The 13,879-nt window shown below is 38.7% G+C and overlaps 2 protein-coding genes across 12 annotated transcripts in view; one reads left to right on the forward strand and one right to left on the reverse strand.

The window, feature by feature from the left end:
- The window catches only part of B3GNTL1 (UDP-GlcNAc:betaGal beta-1,3-N-acetylglucosaminyltransferase like 1), a 127,517-nt gene extending 119,007 nt beyond the window's left edge, over window positions 1-8,510 (forward strand). For 4 of the 8 annotated variants that reach the window (XR_004755142.1, XR_004755145.1, XR_004755147.1 and 1 more), the window contains 3 exons: window positions 2,537-2,625; window positions 4,439-4,734; window positions 4,851-8,510. Coding sequence is in view for 2 of the 8 variants with exons in the window: in XM_035342383.1 (XP_035198274.1) it covers window positions 2,537-2,617 (81 nt within the window). In the remaining 6 variants the exon portion in view is untranslated. Of the gene's footprint in view, window positions 1-2,536; window positions 2,626-4,438; window positions 4,821-4,850 lie in introns of those variants that run through there. The other 4 variants (XR_004755143.1, XR_004755144.1, XM_035342383.1 and 1 more) reach the window with 4 other exon arrangements.
- Window positions 1,716-13,879, reverse strand: part of TBCD (tubulin folding cofactor D) — a 128,422-nt gene continuing 116,258 nt past the window's right edge. For 2 of the 4 annotated variants that reach the window (XM_035342377.1, XM_035342378.1), the window contains 5 exons: window positions 12,025-12,114; window positions 10,921-11,008; window positions 9,005-9,114; window positions 5,907-5,991; window positions 1,716-4,576 (listed from right to left, as the gene is read on the reverse strand). In XM_035342377.1, the coding sequence (XP_035198268.1) occupies window positions 4,562-4,576; window positions 5,907-5,991; window positions 9,005-9,114; window positions 10,921-11,008; window positions 12,025-12,114 (388 nt within the window). In that variant the 3' untranslated portion in view covers window positions 1,716-4,561. Of the gene's footprint in view, window positions 4,577-5,906; window positions 5,992-9,004; window positions 9,115-10,640; window positions 10,777-10,807; window positions 11,009-12,024; window positions 12,115-13,879 lie in introns of those variants that run through there. The other 2 variants (XR_004755141.1, XM_035342379.1) reach the window with 2 other exon arrangements.

Here is a 13,879-nt window from a genome sequence, read left to right on the forward strand (position 1 = left end):
ATTAACAAGTTGCTAAACATCGCAGACTTCTGAAGTTATTATTTACCAATATAAATTTGTCAACATCTTTCTGAGGAAGAAAGTGTTCTGGGACCTGTTTTTTGTTTTGCCATTCACATTTTTAGTTTTGGTACAGACAAAACCTGCCTGTTTCTAAGCAGTGCTAAGAGGGTAATTTTGCAGATTAGATATGTTTATTAAGTGGGTTGTTTGCAAGACATGACTCTGATGGCCATGTACTTGAGGCAGTGTTTGCTTATTTATTTTTTCTGGCAGTCCTTTGCTAGCACTGGTGTTACTTCGTTGCCACGTAAAATCATTTTTGCAAAAGCAGTCGTTCTGTTTGATTTTTGCTCAGTTTTAAAAAAAGAGCTTTTAAAGTGGCTTCACAAAGGCTGTAAGCTGGAAGTCTGTGCTCTGTGTGTGTGTTTTGAAGTTTTTGCTCAGGAGCATAAAATCGTGGCTTTGGCTCGTCAGAATTGTGTAGCAGCCTGCAGTACCACTTCATCTAAGGGTCTGCACTGTGTATTTTCTCTTGCTTTGAGGTAAAAGCAAAATGCTTAGAAATCACTTATTGTACCCTGTTTTGGCATGAATTCCAAGTGCTTGAAATGAAAGGGATTTTCTAGTATTCTGTCTCAGTAATTAAACTAGTTGGATTGTGGAAAGTTTTCAGTAAATTCACTGTTAGACCAGTTATTGTAAAGCCCTGCCTTGTTCTGTCAACTCAGTCTTGCGCTCTGGGAATGGGAGATCTGTTTTTAACTCTCCTGCTTGATATCGCATCTGGGCTCATTTTTATTTTTAACCCTTCTTTGGAGCAGGTTGATTGTTCAGCAAGCCAATCCCTGTTCCATACCCTATGTCCTAACTTGGGTAATGTTGGGTTTATGAAATCATTAGTGGAGACTAAAGGTCATGATCAAAGCCTGCATTTCTAACTAGAATTCCCTGTTGACACGAGTTTTGCACATGGCCCAATGGCAGTTTGAGATTTGAAATGAATTGCAAAACTAGGACCCGGTCCTTCAGAGAACTTAGATACTGTCAAGTATTCTTAATTTCAAGAAGAAAAAAAAAAGTACTCAACATCTTTCCCACTCAGGGCCTTATCAATCAGGTAAGAGACACGTTACCTGGGTGAGGCCCTTGCTTAAAACGTCTCCTGCTGTGGGCCCTTCGCTGCTCTTTGACAATTCATTAGCTGTCGTTACTGGTCTTTTAATTGTTACTAAACATCAGAGCTCAAGTGATTGTATGACTGTGGTGGTTTTTGTTGATGTTCTGGATCAGATAAAGTTGTCTTCATCTATTTTGGCCTTACCAGTGCAAAAAGAGGATTGTGGCAGGTAGATGAGAATGGCATAGCAGAGGGGGAGGTAAGCTCTGCTTTGAGGCATGGCATGCTGCGTTGAGCAAGAGATTTGAAATATGCAGCGTTTCCTTTCATGTATAAATTCAAGCAGGAGAACCAATGAAGCAGTTTGGAGGGGACAGGTCAGCTTGTTTTGTAGTTGGACTGACTGTTGATTGAGATAGCCTTGTTCCGTGAATGGAAGGCTTCCAAGAAACAAACACCCAGCCCCTACGTGAGTATGTTTACAAGCAGTTCAGCTGAGGGGGCCAAGCTGGGAAGCTGGATAGGCAAGAAGTCCTCTATGTACATTAGAACCCTTAGTTTCTGATCTCAGGTTTATGAAAGATCCCTGAGCAACTGAATCCAGTTATTCCAGAAGGCCAAAGCCCAGCATTCCAGCTCCTTTAATTCCAGTTTGGGTTGGATTCTGTTTTCCTAACTTCCTGTCCTAAACACCCGCAGTACTGGTGTGCCGTGTTACAACTGCAATATGGCAGCTCTGAACCAACCAAAAGGACACTGAAGTAAATGTGTTTACCTGCACGTGTAGTTAATTCATTTTTTGTGATATCCCTGGAGTAGAATTAAGGAGGAAGCCAATGCAGAAATACTCAGAAACGCTGACATCAACATGTTTTGTAATGACATCACAGTTGTGTTAGGGTCTGTTTCACTGCCTTCAAAAATGATTCATGGAGCAAACCTACCAGGCTCCTGTTCAGCTAATGCAACAGCAGCTTAAAAGGCAATAGCTTTACCTACGCAAAAACTTTCAGTTGCTTGATGAAAGGTTTGTTCCATCAGACAGGCTAATCACTGTTCAACATCTACAAAATCACTGTTTTGGCAACCTCATTCCCTTGGTCCATTCTGTGCAAATTGGAAAACGCTCCAGAGTTGCAGATGTTTATCTCCAGTGCTCTCTCAGTGTAGTTCCCTCTGGTCTTGACTGCAGTGGAATGAGTTGTCTAACATCCCCCTACACCCAAACCTACTAACGTGAACACTGATTTCTCACTGTAAGCTTAATTTTTGAATGGAAACATTTCTAAACCTTATTTTATTTATATTTACCTCTGCAGATTGGACTGTCTGTGGTCTGAAAAAAAAAAAAACAAATTACCAAAAGCTGTTACAACCTGAAATAAGTTTGTCTGGTTCATTTTTCCCCCCTTGTAGGATTTGACAGGCGGAGCATTCGAAACAAACTTGAATATGCTGAACTTGAAGGAAGGGGTGGATTATTATCATTTTAACTAAAAACTAAGGTAAGGCAGTGACGTTGAAGCTCTGCGTTATTCTGTGTGTGTGTCTAGGAAGACCAAAATGTTCAGAGGTTTAAATCTTTTTGGTAATTTGTGCCTCATTAATTTAATCCTTGCTCTGAGTAACGCCCTTTTAAGGGACCTCCTAGTTACACCATTGACAATGGTATTTACTCATTTTACTATTGCACAACACTCGTCTACCAAACCCAGTTTGATGTTGAAGTTGTATTTCTAGTACTAGCAATCATCAAATACAGGCCATGAGACTACAAGAGGCCTGTTACCATAGGGAAGGCTTAAAAATGCACCAAGCAAAGCATATAACCAACGGCCATGTAAAGAGAGGTTTCTGTCAAACACTGTTTGGGGCCCTCAACCATTCCTTGCTATTGGCTTAGTCCCTGCTACAGCGAGCAACAGCTGGGGCATTGCACAGGAAAGCTCCGCCTACTGCTAGTACTGAGATTGAAGTGTGGCAGCCTCTGGTTCAGGACTGTGGAAAGTAGCACATGTAGCATCACTTGGTAGCCGGATGATTATACGTGCAGATGCTCAACATTTTCACTGGCCCATCTTAGTTTTTCTGGTTTTGTTCTGAATAAGCTGGCTTTGCCAACGTAATGTTTTCTTTGCAACAGAGCACTAAAGATCTAACGTTGCAAAAGCAAAATGAAAATTTCTAGCGCTCTGTAAGGAAATTAATGACACTGCCTAACACCACAGGCTAGGGGATTGTGAGTACTTCTGCAGTACTGCCTGCACGTGGCCCCTTCGGTGCATCCGGCCACTGAGTACGCGGTTGTTTAATAGTTAGTCAGAGAACAACACCCATCTGCCCTGAATTTCATCAGCCAGTGCAGGCTGCATGTATACTCAAAAAGTGTTGAACAATGTAATTTGTCATGTGTAATTATCCTCTTCAAAAATAAAAAAACATAGAGCGAGACAGTGAGACACTTACATTAGATGATTGCTACTGTTTGTAGCAGGTACTTCACAGAGAAAGTGGTTTGGTTTTAGCTCTTCCTCCTGAATTTTAACATTCAAATGTTCCTAGATGTGTATATATATAAACTGCTATTCTACCTGAAGGGCTGAGATAGCAGGATTAACTAAAACCACACAAACCAAGATGTAATTACAGTATCATATTACCTGTGCATTTGCCCTACAATCACAGTAGTCTTAAAGATAAATGTTACAGCCATTGCATTTTGTAGTCAATAAGGAATATTCTGGATTCCTAGCAGTTCCCTGAGGTACTGATTCACCTCTGTATTCTTCAAGGAAAAAAAAAAAAGAAGTTTCAGTCCCTAGAGCTACTTTACTACATTTGCTTTATTTAGTTATAGGAAGAGCTATGAGAGGATGCTTTGACGTTAGCTGAAGCAAAACCTGGATTTTTTGTTTGACTTTGGTGTAAGAATGCCATTTATCTACAGCTATAATGAAATTTTCCTGAAGGTAAAGTAGCCATAAGCATGGCCGTTCTTATCTCAAGAAAAAAAATAACTAAGAAAGGAGTGCAGCCAAGTCAGGTTTAATACTTGATGTGTGTACAGCAAGCACAGGTTGAATGGCTCCATTCAGAACTGTAGAAGTGTAAATCATTGACAGCAAAACAAAACAAAACACAAACCAACACTAAAACCCAACAGGTCAATTGCGACAGAAGTATGAAGACAAACTGCCATCTTGTGGCTACAGATAATGAATTTAAAAACGGAGAACATAATGAATCTTTGTTGCCTTCCTATGGCATATCTGCACAATGCTGTAAGACATAATCTCTGCCTCTGATTTTTGTTACCAGTGTACTTCGCAGCTCATGCTGAGAATCCAGTTTGTCAAGATGCCGCAGCACAAACTCTTTCAGTCCTAAGGGCACCTGACCCAAGAGCTTCAGTTTGCAAAGCAGCAGTCGGTGCCTGCAACGTTATTGTGCTGAACTCTACAAGGGAGAAAGAAGAAAGAGGTCACGTGGAGTAGCATGTATTTTACCAGCACAATATGTAATTAAGTAAACTAAATGGAGAAGAAAATGTAGAAATGTAAAGTTAAATTTTTTACACTCCTTTTTAACCACCTTACATTTTTAATCATCCATCAGTAAGTATTATTTGCACTTTTTTTTTTAAAGGAGTAACTGTTGATTTCAGCTGAAATTAAATTAATTCACCTTTTCTTAATGTTATGCTTGGCTGTTGCTGTTTCTCTTTTCTCAGGATACGTGAGCTCTCGAAGAAGAGCAGAGTGTTACGTACACTTGGTTGGGCACTAAGTGGCTGCTAGTAGGGACACTGGAGAGCTGTGAGAAGTCCTTCAAGTTCAGTAAATATTGCTCTGAGTAAACTCCAACAGTTCAGAGGACAGGTTGTGTGCAATAGTGTGAGGCTGTACATATTCTTCAAGTACTGAGGCTTTATTGCAGGTAAATGAGCATTTGCTTGCTAGATTGAGTATGTGCTGCTAAAGAAACTCTGAAATCTGCTCTAAGAATGCTATTTATATTCTGCCTGCAGTTTTTCTTATAAGGAAATTCCCTCTTTTCCCATTGCTGGGGTAATCTCGTAAAGGAGAAAGGAGTTTGTCCTCTTGAATTTCATCACCTACAACTGAAATATTTCCTGCAGTTATCCATAATTGTTTAAGAGAGGAACATGGAACTTTCCTTCAGTGTTACCTTGCTAACTGAGCCTCATCTTTGAACTTCTCCCAGAATGGAACATCTTCCAGACTCCTATCAAAGCAGAACATTCTGTACTTCTTGAAGCACTGAGCAGATGGGCAGTTCCAAACCATCTGCATTGAAATGAAGAAGGATCTACACAGCCCTATCATCTTTCCTGTTTTGAACATGTTAACTCTAGAACACATTCTCCCTCTTATGCAGAGTTAGAATTGTGAGACTTGCACATTTTGTGTTATAATTCTGCTGTTTAAATTGACTGGGAAGCTTTTAACCTTTTTTCTTTCTCCAGAAAGAGCAGACAGTTTTTGAAACATCTGTGCTGCATTATTTCATTCTTCAACTTTGAGTAAGATGTCACACTACAAGTCCTGAATGCTTTCAAGAAATGAAACTGGAATGGCTTAAGAGAACCGTCTTCAGCAATTCCATATATTCTGTAGTTAGCTGCGAGGACATTGCTAGGTGTGCATTTTATATATTCATGAACCTGTGAAGAACTGCATCTGTTGCATGGAAGATACACCCTGTATTAGCAGAACAACTGATCATTACAAAGAAAAAAGCTCAGGAGCACCTTTCCATACTTTACCTTGGATACTAGCTGTGGTTTGGGCACTTTCATGAGATCACAGAGGTGGTTACGTTTCTCTCTTACTGCTGTTAGTTCAGCTTCCCTGCGTGAGGAAATGCCTTCCCGTTAATTCAAAAACAAAAGCATGACGTTGGCTGCATACACACAACTGCTTAAGCTACCGGTTCGCTATTATTTTGCTATGCAGGTGTTTATTCTTTCACGTACATTTCAAACTAGAAGTTCTGGTTGTGTTGCTATTTTAAGAATAATGTAGCCTTTTCACAGCATTTGAAGCCAGATATACCATAAAGACACAACAGGTCTCCGAGAAGTGACAGTTACTAGTAAAAACTGGTAAGACTATTCTTTTATATATATTTAAAAAAAAAAAAAAAAAACACCATTTTTAATAGAAGCTTCTTGATTATAAGTTCACAAACTTGTTCTCTGAATTTATAGCTTCTTTTTTGATTTAGAAAATATCACATCAAGAATTTAACTAAATGCCACTGGCTTTGGAAAACATTCTGCTATCTAGGAAAGCTTTCTCTTGAAGTAGAAAGGATCAGACCGAATGCTAGTGGGTGTTTAAAAGTTATTGAACGTGGTGTCTACAAGACAAATTCCTAAACAGCAGCCAGTTACAAAAAGCTCCAAAATGATGAAAACCCAAACACACTTCTCGTCCATGTTGCAAGTATCTATCGCTAACTGGAATGCTGTGATCATGCTAATATTGCTCACTAATTCAGTAGATTTGTTTTTCTTAAGTAGTGAGTGTAAATGAGCTATTAAAATTGACTCTTAGCACATAAACTGATTCCAAAACTATGGAGAAAAAGCATAAAGTACAAATTAATTAAAAATAACCTTGAATATACATATATTTCTATTTGGACACCTGGGACAATTTAATCACCTAGGTTGGAAAAGATCTTCAAGATCATCAAGCCCAACCATCAATCTGACCTACCAACTCCCACCACTAAATCATGTCATTTGTCACATTTCATTTTGGAAACCTTCCTATAGCTAAACTGAAATTATTTAATTTCTTTAAACTTTGAATTACACAATCATATGCTAAACGCTTCGTAGTTCCAACAAAAAGAATGTTTCAAATATGCGTATTCCAGAAATGACTGCCTTCCCCAAATATCTAATGCTCGTTGAGCTTCCTGATGTTAATGCTTATTTTAATTCTGAAATTACCGTGATTGCTTTAGCGCTGAGAGCACTTGAAAATAATAAGCAGCTCTCTGTGTCACTCAGCAATGACTTCAAATACCTTCTTTTGTAAACAATTCAAATCTAGTATGATAAAACAAGATTTAAGTAAACTGGCACTTCACCTTTAATCTCAGTGCAATGGATATGTTGCAACTGGGAACTTAGAGCAAGCCCTGAACTAAAAGAGAATGAAACAAGCAAGGGAATAAAACAGGCAGCCAGTCACACCTTAAAAATTACAATGTGAAAAGAGAGTATGTATTTTGGTCTGAAATGGCTTATAGGAAGAAAATTGCCTTGTTTTTGTGAGTAACTCATATATGAGTAGAGCACACCTACTCTGTCGCAATTTGGTGTGTTCCACTTCTAATTTTGGTATTGTAAACATCCCTTTGTGACAGCAGCAACCTAATCCTCCTCAGTTATTTCTGTTAATTTTTTTTTCTTCTGTAGAAAAAAAACTTTTAACTTCTGAGCAAGCCTGCTCTTAGTTCAGATTCCACAAGCAAGCACGGAATCACGCTGGGCAGAACACTAACCATCAATGCACACTTAAGCAAGTAAGCAGAATTGTGAATAACTAGTTCTTTCAATTCTGAGGCTGTTTTTCTAATTTTGTGCTGAAAAAAATCAGAAAAATGTGAAGCAGGCACCCCTTACAATGACAAACCTTAATTTTGTTTCCCAAATATGAAGTTATTAAAGCTCAAACACTGAAATAAACTGGAAATTAAAGTTAAATAATGTAAGCATGCAGTCTGAAAATGTGTAAACCACAACATTACAGTATACTTGTTCCTTGAACACGTCTCAGTTAATTTCCATGAAATGTCAATGAAGGAAAAAGCCATTTAACATAACGATTAGTAGGATATATATTTTTGATATCTGGCTATTCTTAGACACACTTTCTCATGTATTAACCTTGACTGCTGTATGAGACTGGGTGTTGGGCTAGCGGACCCATGACCCAGACACCTGTAATAAGGGAAAATGTTTAAAAAATATTTAAAATGGAAGCTAAACTAATTATCTTAAAGCTCAGTTATTTTCCTCAAACGTCCAGGGCATGCGGTCTTACACGAACACTTCCAGTGACTGCAGAAAACAAGCAAGCAAACAAAGAAGTCAAAAGTAGGCCTCCTCCTGTCACCTTATGGATCTATTCATTTAGTTTCTTTGACGTAAGAAGTCTGCTAAAAAACAAAACAAAACTCAGTGTCAGCACTCCAGAGGTGCTGGCAGAATGAGCTCCTGACAGTGAAGGAGAACCTTGCTGCTTTGTTGAATTCTGCTCAGGAAGAATGGGATTCTTTCTCCTCGCCCTTGTAAGAAGCTAATATTACAGGTACCAGCAGGTAAATAAATAAGCAAATAAATTATATTATATTAAAAAATGTTTAATCTGCTTCCAATTCCAATTTGCAGGAATACAAAGATTGTAGCATTTTGAGCAATTAACATTTCAGAGAGATTAGATCTGTTTTTCTTCAGCTTGCAAAGATCCTTCCCAAAATCCTGCCTGTGCTCATAAATGCCAAGAAAGTGTGTAATTGAAGTCTGCCTGTTTGCACAGCTCAGTCTCTGTGTTCCATGGAGCATTTCCAAGACCTCCTCCCTTTCTATGTTGGTAGAAAAATACAGGTATTTTACTTTAGCGTTGGTATTATAGACAGCACTTCCAGTAGGACAATATAATAGACCTTCAGAGCAGGATGATTTTTTTCACCAATGGCCTAAAAGCTCTAACTAGCTAAAACGAAAGAATTGTTCCATTGCAGCTTCCTTACCACCAGCCTTCAAAGGCGTGAATGCCTTTTTTCAACATCAGTGGGACAAAAATATTTCAGCTCTAATTACTATCTGAGAACAAATTCACTTACCAGTTGGTGTCACTGAGTATGGTCATAACCTCGTCCATAATGGCAGGATCCACTACATCGCTGTAGGTTATCAACATTTCATAAACTTGACTGGCTGTTGTTTTCCGTATCTACGTGGAAGAGGCAGGGGAAAAGCTTTAGTAAGTGTCCAGAGTCCTGTACAGAAGAGCCCAGTGGGCATTTCCATTCATATTTGTGCTGGCTGAGGGAGAAGGGATGAGGGTCAGAGAAGAACCTTTTGAAAAATATTTCCTTTTCAGATTTGTCCCTCAAAAGGAATAAATGCAAGTGTTAAGAACAGCCTCACTGGAGCATTCCTTTTCTTAAAATGATTCACTGAGCCAAAGTCTGCTCCAACTTTTGGTGCTGTAGGCCTACAGATGGATCGGTCTCCACTCTTGAGACTGTACGTGTCAGCAAAACTCTTAAAAAAACGGTTGGAAGTCAGCTGATAATGAAGATTGGTTTTTTAGACTCCAATGTCCAGAAGCAGTTAACATTAAAGTATTTTTTCCCAGAGCACTGTTTAGTTGTGATGTCGGTTGTATTTCAGGAAGCAGAGCTAGCCTGGTTCCTGAAATACAATGCATAGGAAGATACTAAATGGAAGAGAGCAAAATGGCAACAGAAACAAATTCTGTTTTTTCAAGAAAGCCTGATGACACCCAAAGGGAGGCAAAGAAATTATAGGCTTATTTCTGGATCGGCAGTGCCAATTTAAATTGACCCATCTGTAAAAATAAAATACATTTTTCTAAGAAAGAAAATAGAAATATTTTCAGTTTTGTGTTTTAGCAGCATTTTATAGTGATATAAAATGCTGCTAAAACACAAAATTGAAAATATTGCTCTTCAGTTCTTACATTCCCCCTCCTGCAAAGTATTCTCATGTAACAAGTAAACACAACATGGAAGTATTTGAACCAAAACTGTGAAGCACCGTATTATTTTAACCTTAACACTAAAGCAATCAGTGTTAGAATAAGCAGGGTTGCTTTGTATTGGTTACACACCAGGCTATTCCATGTGTTGTCAAACTACTTGAATACCTCATTAGTTTTCACATTTTTTGTGTGCCCTTGCGATTCCTTTTGACAGCCTCTGCTCTCTCCTGCGCTGCCCAACTTAGCGGCTGCCCGTGGCGGAGGTGCTAGCCCTCGCTTCCTCACGGGAAGGTCCGCAAACATTCCCAGATGAAACCCCTGAACACCAAAGCCACAGAAAGCTGCTTAATGTAGTTGGCTGCCATAGCAGCCGTCAATCTGGGCTGCCAGATCTTGTGCAGTGAACACAGACCCCCCTCTCAAAAACTTCACCAAGTCAAAAATGAAGTATTTCCAAGGCCTAAGATTGCTATCCCATGTATGATCTTTTCTTACACGTACTCAGAAGTAGTAACTCATTTTTGTGCAGTTTCAATTACTTACATGAAAAAGGTAAATTTCTGATAAACCTTCCTGACAAAAAGGGGCAAAACTAGCTCTTGAACCAGAACCACTGTGCTGCTACTGTCGGAAATGCTGCCAAACCAACAGTAATTTATCTGATCAGAGCTCTCAGGACCTAATGGTGAACACAAGTCCACAGTGCTGGGCGTTGCATAAAAGAAGTAAGTTAGGTATCTAAATTGCTTCTAATATAAAAGTAGGGATGGGAGGTGAAAAAACAGTATGCAGAATAGCCAGCCAGGCATTCTGCCAGCATCCAGTAACCTGTTCAAGGTGGCGGCATTGCAGAGAGCAAACCCTTGAGAAATAAAACCTATTATATACCTATAAATAAATAAATAAATAAGTAAAACCTATTCTAAATATCTCTTTCAGGTGCATTAAAGCAGCATTCTTTTGTTGTTGCTGTTTTTAAATAAACTATTTTAAATAGGGTAGTTGACCATGTACAATATCTTCAATACTTACTACGGGAAACGGATGGCAAAGGAGGAGAAACAATTGAAACAGAACTTTCTCTCTCATGTCTCCTTCAAATTGAATCAGGCCACAAAACCTAGAAAACATACAAAAATATAGATGTTGAGTGATATCTCTTGATATTATCACTGCAAAAGTACATTCTGTGGACCAGAGTGAAGATGTGTGTTAGAAAAAATGATGGGGGGGAGAGGAGGAAGCTTTGCTGCTCCTGAGAAATCTCAGCTGATACTCTAAGTGTTGTGGGAAAGCAAACACTGAGGGTAAGTGTGCTGAAATTCTTAAGGGTTACCGAGATGCCACGCATTTATGCCAAATACAAATATGGTTTTAAGGCTATTGACGGCAGCACCAAAGTCTGTGCACTAAAAAAACATCTTGGATCAAGCTCTCCCATAGAAAACAAAAGCTGAAGGTAGGATCTTGTATGATGCAGGTAGGAGTGAAATAAAAATAGAAGGCATGGGTTACTTGGGTTACTTTTCATTTTAGGCTTTCCTGCACTCTTAAAATAGTGCCAAAAAACATAATAAATAAAATCAAGAAAATCATTACTTGAAATAGTTATACCGCAGTAATTCTGCCAATTTCTGCTGATGAACATTCATTCAGCTTTGCAATACTTTGTCTTTATTTGTCTCCTCACCCAGTGTTGTTTTTCCTGACTGAAACATTTTTGGTTTGATCTCTCTGCTATCCAAAATGAGTTATTATTTTTTTTTTCCCTAGATAATAATTTTGCTGGTGTTTTAAACTATTTCTAGTGTAACTGTTAAGATTTCTTCAATTACACATATTTTTTACTGGCACGAAGTGTGAGTCAAGCTCTGCAAGCAACAAGCAAATGACTGAATGCATCTTTAAGAATGTCAACAACTGTTCAAAATTAGTTAATTTTTTTTTAAGATCATTCACATGTTTTCACCTCAACCACCCAAAAGATACACACAGAACTCACACAACCTTACATTACATGTATCTGTGTGCATTTTTCATTTACGTTTCACGTCAAATAGACTTAGTATGTTCTGTACTTAAATTTTCTTCACTCCTTACAAGCAGACAATTGCTTTGTTTATTTCATCAACTCACACTCCTATGCTGGAGCGAAGTTTCCGGATGTCTTTGGATCTTTTGATCTCTTCTTTACAAAGGGTAAATAGCTTCACTGGAAATGGATGGCTGCAAATGGGAAGGAAAAAAAAAGGGGGTAAGAAATAGATTTAAACAGAATTTTATACATATTTGATGACTGTAAAGATGCCAAGTTAACATTCAAAAGGGAGGAAAGACAGAGCTGTTTGCGTATACTTTTTCCAGAGCTCTGCTTTAGGTGGCCTTTTGGTAAAAACACGGGCTACTTTGGCTACCACCCACCACACTCATGAGCATTATTTCATTTTTTTATGGAAGAAATGAGTATTAATTGTTTATATTCCTCCTACCTGCGAGCTGAGGAGTGAACTACCTTTATCCAAAGTGAGTCAGTATCTGCATGGTTATCAGCTAGCCACAGCTTGCATTTACAGCAAAGCATGGCACAATCCGAAATACGGTGCCAGGAATGAGAACATTCTATAACCAAATAAAAATTATTTAGTCTCTGGAACATGGTAGTGCCTTGGTGGTTCCCTAAGTCCTTCAGCCAAACTTTGCACAAAAGGGGATAAACACTGTTCTTACTCTACCATCTCACAGCCTGGATTTAGCGATGCCAGCCAACGTAATTAAACCCAGCGCTTACAGTTCTGTTAAGTGTACAAGTCATGAAGCCATCTCTAAATATATTGAGCAAATTATTCTTTTTCTACAGTCTGGGAAATGTGATTCTCACAGCTTTTTCCCAGACACTCATACAAACACAAGTATTGTTATGATATTTCAAGGATCTAGTAAAGAGGGAATATTACTTTTATTTCAGAACAAATTATTTCATCTTTTGCTCATTCCACTCAAAGCTGAAGTGCCATAGATGCAGAAGAAACTATTTCATATTTGTCTAGTGAGCACAATTACTTCTAGACTGCGTATGTTGGAAATTTCAATACCCTAACATTTATTTTCTGCTACTGTGATTCAAAACTGTGGATATAAATTCTTGAAAAAAACTGTCACGTCATCTGTTGAAAAACAGAACATTTAAAACAAGAAATTAAGATGGTTACCAGAGTGACAAAATGTTTTGTCAAGTTAATGCACCTTATCATACATAGCTTTCCACACAAGAGGGGTTCGTTTTGTTTTTTACTACAGTAAAAAAAATCTTGCCAAAATCCTGGTATATCCTGGCAAATACTGGTTTGTTGTTCCGTTTTTTAACCAAGTCATCGATCCATTAAGCTACAGAATGCTGTCTCTGCTGCTGTCTCAGTATCATTGAAAGAACACACTACAAGAGTAAAGTTGCCACACTATCAAAGTTGATGATGGGGTGTCATAAGACATTTTCAGAGCTGATCGTGGCTTTCAGAAGCAGAGTCTCAGGAGGGGAAGGCTGATTTAAAATACTCCCATCAGATGCTGAGAGAGCAGATTCCTTGCATCCACTGCCTGCAGCCATGTCAGCACTGTTTCCAGATTTTAGAGTATGAGAAGTGCAGAAAGCACGTGCATGAGACACATTACGAGAAAGACACATACATGAATGAGCCTGCGTGTCTGAGGACGTGGTTTGTCCAGGTGGATGATGGAGAGAGTGTCCCCTTTCTGAAGGGAAGGTCTGTTTTTTCTTACCTTGGTGACATTTCCCTTCCTTCCACTCCCCCACGATTACACAAAGACATTTTGTAGACAACTAATTACAATACCTGTAATACATGCCTGCCTTTCAGCACAGGACAACAGCGACACAGTGAATTAGGTGAGATTTTATATTGGTTCAACAACACAGACATCGCTGAGGAGAACAGCAACAAAGAGACCAATTGGAACGAGAGCATCTGGAATA

The sequence above is a fragment of the Oxyura jamaicensis genome, chromosome 18 (assembly GCF_011077185.1).
Source record: "Oxyura jamaicensis isolate SHBP4307 breed ruddy duck chromosome 18, BPBGC_Ojam_1.0, whole genome shotgun sequence".
In the NCBI taxonomy this organism is placed as follows: Eukaryota; Metazoa; Chordata; class Aves; order Anseriformes; family Anatidae; genus Oxyura; species Oxyura jamaicensis.